The sequence below is a fragment of the Chenopodium album genome, chromosome 9 (assembly GCF_948465745.1).
Source record: "Chenopodium album chromosome 9, dcCheAlbu1.1, whole genome shotgun sequence".
Classification (NCBI taxonomy): domain Eukaryota; kingdom Viridiplantae; phylum Streptophyta; class Magnoliopsida; order Caryophyllales; family Amaranthaceae; genus Chenopodium; species Chenopodium album.
In genome coordinates this window covers 45754633-45759005 of record NC_137842.1, presented here as the reverse complement: position 1 = coordinate 45759005, position 4373 = coordinate 45754633, and the positions used below count along the sequence as shown (strand labels likewise).

At 40.0% G+C, this 4373-nt stretch overlaps 1 protein-coding gene across 1 annotated transcript; it reads left to right on the top strand.

Moving 5' to 3' along the window:
- Positions 1-697: 697 nt before the first annotated feature.
- On the top strand, positions 698-2854 carry LOC145557650 (protein FAR-RED IMPAIRED RESPONSE 1-like). Its single transcript, XM_081618828.1, has 2 exons — positions 698-808; positions 1307-2854. Exons 1-2 carry the CDS (start codon positions 698-700, stop codon positions 2852-2854), a joined length of 1659 nt encoding a protein of 552 aa, XP_081474954.1.
- Positions 2855-4373: the final 1519 nt, after the last annotated feature.

Sequence of the window (4373 nt, the reverse complement as noted above, 5' to 3'; positions counted from 1 at the left end):
TTTTTTTTTTTTTTTACATTTTTCTACATATAATATGTCAAACATTTAAGTCTTAGGGCTAAAGTGATAAATTTGTATAGTGACCAGTGAGTCTTAACAAGAATTTGATGACATCATTTTCAATGGGGACCACAAAAAATGATGTCACATCCATGTGTTAAGACTTGGGGCTAAACTTGCTCTAACATTAATTGCTTGTATGTCATTGAATTATTTATTTTAGGATGGATGAGGAGGGTCATTATTTTAACATATTAAATGCACTCTAAGAGATATGGATTTGGTAAAGAGCTTTTTATTTGATTTAAAAATATAAAATTATGACAAAGGTTTGATAATAATTTTTTTTTTATTTATTTTTACAAATTATTGATTAACTACCCTTCAATGGTTAAGTCTTGGCGCATAGCACCTATGGATGAAGGAGCATATAGGATGGCAATTTTGCAATTAGCTGTAACTTTATATCATGCAAGTGGGCCATTAGTATAACGGGACAACTGAAGTGTAACGGGGAGTGAAAAGAAGAAGCGGGAAAACATTTTCACTAAGGTAAAAAAGACTTGCATGTCAGTTAATTTTATTAAAAAAAAAAAAATGGAAGCTCTTCATCAATGGAGACGAAGAATGTAGCTCAGCAAGCCAAATTTTTTTTTGTCAAATTGTGAATTCGTAAGTGCAGCAGTGGATTAGTAGAATGAGAAATCGGGTAGAAGATATTTTGGGTGTCGATCTGGCGGAAGCAATTCGAGAAGATAGAGAAGATGGGCATGGTTGCGCAAGGGAGCTGAGATTCGACTCTGAGATGGTAAGTTATGTATTCTAAAGCGTTGTTGTTAGTTTCTTAGCGAGAATGGGGTAATGAATGAAAGCAATTGTAAAATTTAAAAAGTAAAGCTTGGGTAAGGAGAGGTTAGGGTTTGTATTGAGTATTTTGAAATTGAGTAATCATGCTGGGGGTTATTGGTAGGGGTAGTATTTAACTGAGTAAGTATTGTGTATATTGTAATGTAGGTAATGAATTTGGAGTAGGGATTAGTTTGTTTTTCAATTGTAATCGTTTTTGTTGTTGTTGTTTGCAATTGATGGTAGGCTAATGTAGTTTCAATTGATGGAGTAGATGTATATTAATGTTGATTTTTCCTTTTTTATGTATTTTGTGATGGCATTTGTTCTAAAATTTTGGTTTTGTGGGTTGTGTGATTTCGAATATGGGCAGAATGCATGATATTTTTGTTGGTTATATTGTCTTGTTTGGTTCTATAATGATCCACTACAATGAGATGTGGATGTATATGTGTTGTAGGTTGGTTTTGAGACAGTTGGAGATGATAGTGAGGATGATGTATATGTGTATGATGAGGGGTTAGGGAGTGAGGATGGATTTACAGAATGGGATGAGGAGGAGGAGGAGGAGGAGGAGGAGAATGAAATGGGAGAAGGAGATGATGGAGAAAATCAGGGGTCAGATTATGAGTCAGTTCATGGTGGAGAAAATCTGGGTTCAGATTATGAGTCAGTTCATGGTGGAGAAAATCTGGGGTCAGATTATGAGTCAGTTCATGGTGAAAACGTAGTTGATGGTGAAGGGTTCACAACACCAAAGAAGGGCAGGCAAATGGTGCAAATTGTGTTCGGTGTTGAAGAGGAAATACCACCCCCAATTTTGGGCATGGTATTTGGTAGTTGGGATGAGTTAGATACTTACTTCTGGAGCTATGCTAGGAAAAAGGGGTTTGGAATAGTGAGGGCTGCTTCTGGATGGGTGAAGGTGAAGAAGGAATTGGGTACTGGAAAGTGTTGTAAGCAGCGGAGGAATGCTAAGTGGACCTGTGACTGCTACGGAAGACCTTCTAGGAAGCGTAAAGTTGATCCACTGAAGGAAGGTTTGATTCAGGACGAGGAGACAGTTGTACAAAGGAAAACAAAAAAGTGTGGATGTGAGGTGGAGTTGTATGCAAGTTTTAATGCAGAAGGGAATTGGGTTGTTCGTAGGGTGAAGTTGGAGCACACTGGTCATCCAGTTACACCGGGAAAGTCCAAGGATGTTTCCATGTACAGGAAGCACGATTTGGTTACCAAACATAAGCACTTGGTGAAACAGGTGGTTTCTGCGAAGAAGTCAAGGGTGAAGGTTTCCCAGATGTACGGTTGTTTTGGTAGGCAGGTGAATGGAGTGGATCAGTTGACTTTTACTCAAAAAGACTTGACGAATGCGGTGGCTGAGGAGGAGAAAAAGAGGCTGGAGCTTACCGAGGGTGATGCAAATGGGATGATTGAGCACTTCAACAAAATGAGTGCAGATAATCAAAATTTTTTCCATCTGTGTAGGTTTGGGAAGGATGGTTCCTTACAAGATGTTGTATGGGTGGATGCGAGGAGCAGAGCTGCCTATGAGGAGTTTGGCGATGTTGTCTGTTTTGATAGTACGTACTTGACTAACAAATTCCATTTGCCCTTTGCTGTATTTGTTGGTGTGAATCACCACGGACAGAGTATATTGTTTGGTTGTGCATTGATCTCTCGAGAGACAGCAGAAACGTATGAATGGGTGATGAGGACATGGCTACATTGTATGGGCGGTAAAGCCCTTACAGCTATTCTGACGGATCAAGATCCGGCAATTAGGAAAGCTGTGCATTGTACAATGGCTGAAACGACCCATAGGTGGTGCATATGGCACATCCTGCAGAAATTTGGTAAGTATGTGAAGCGTGATGATGATTACGAAGTTTTAAAGGGTGACTTTGATAGCCTCATATACGGTAGTTTAGATGCTGATGAATTTGAAGCTCGATGGTGTGATGCAATTCAGCATTACGAGCTACAAGACAATGCTTGGCTAGAGGGTTAGTTTCTTCCACTCAATGGTTTATACTTTATCGTTTCTTAGTAAAGTTACTCATGATTTTGTATGTGTTTTTGGGGTGTTGATGATCTGAATATTTGAGTAAATATATTGGTCTGTGCGTTATGTACCACTAAGTAGTAGCATTGTTCCAATGGTTATTTTTGTTTTGCCACTAACAATTTTAATGTACCACGGCAATTAGTACGTACAGGTAGCAGAAGCTTTTGTAGCTGTCTTTGTTTGTGTCACTTAGTATTTGTCGTAAACTAGTGTATATTGGATGAAACTAATAATTGCAGTTATATTGAATAGGGCTCTATGAGGAACGAGTAATGTGGATTCCCGCGTATTTGAAACATTTATTCTGGGCTGGGATGAAAACGACTCAACGTTCAGAGAGTTTCAATCATTTTTTTTAAAGGGTATGTTGACAAGCAGACAACGTTGTCTCAGTTTGTTATTCGGTATTGCGATGCTATGACAGTTAGGGCCGAGGCCGAAAGAATGGCAGACTCGAACACACAACGGTATGTGAGGCATTTAGTGACTGACTTCCCAGCGGAGGTGTGGTTTCAAAAATGCTATACGGATGCAAAATTCAAAGAAGTGCAGGGACAGTGCAAGAAGATGTTGTATGTTCGTCCCCTAGATCAGTATGAAATTGGTACTAATCTAATTGAGTTTATTATCGAAGACCGTGTTTGGATCAAGCCTAAAAATGCGAAGAAGGATGAAGTGACAAAGATTCGTAGATGCTACCGGGTTGTATATGATAGTAGTACGTATGAAGTTGCATGTGACTATAAACACTTTGAGTGTCATGGGATCATTTTTCGACATATGATTCTTGTGTATGACCTTAATGGAGTAACTGTTGTTCCTGAGAAGTATGTACTCCGTCGTTGGAGGAAGGACGTACAACGGAAACACACACGAGTAAAAGTTGCTTACCATGATCCATTGACTAGTGATGAAGTGAGGAATTATCACAATCTTATGGGGACGTATGAACCTATTTGCTCTAAGGCTTCCATTTGTAAGGAGGCAGTGCAGGCTGTCAAAGAGATGTTGCAGCTCATGGATCTGAGAGTGGATGAAGTTCTAGCAATGGTTGCGAAAAGGCAGCTTGCAGGAGGGAATGAGAATGGTCCTGGTGAGGATGAAGGTGTACATGGAGTTGCCCGAACGCCGTCTTCTGTGGCACAGAACAAGGGGCCTGAGGGGACAAACACACCAATGACAGTGGCATCAGGAATTCGTAATAACAACACTACTCTAGTTAGTGGATTCCAAGGAAGCTACGAAGGATCTGCCCCAGGTAGGATTAAGGATCCACCCTTACCCAAGAAGAAAGCACATCGCACTACAAGTGTTAGATACCCGTCCTGCACAGAGAAGAAAGGAAAAGAAAGGGCTGCTAATAAGGCGAAAAATGATGCTCGGAAGAAAGCTGGTCAGACCCCAACCAGCATATCATTAGGAACCAGTGAGTATATTCGATCTGTCGGGGGAATACAAATGA

What these genes read in the sequence shown, in the direction of transcription:
- LOC145557650 (XM_081618828.1), top strand. Translation starts at nt 698, where the DNA reads ATGAGAAATCGGGTAGAAGATATTTTGGGTGTCGATCTGGCGGAAGCA. An exon ending in TGAGATTCGACTCTGAGATG is followed by an intron (nt 809 to 1,306) that starts GTAAGTTATGTA and finishes TATGTGTTGTAG; the next exon opens with GTTGGTTTTGAGACAGTTGG.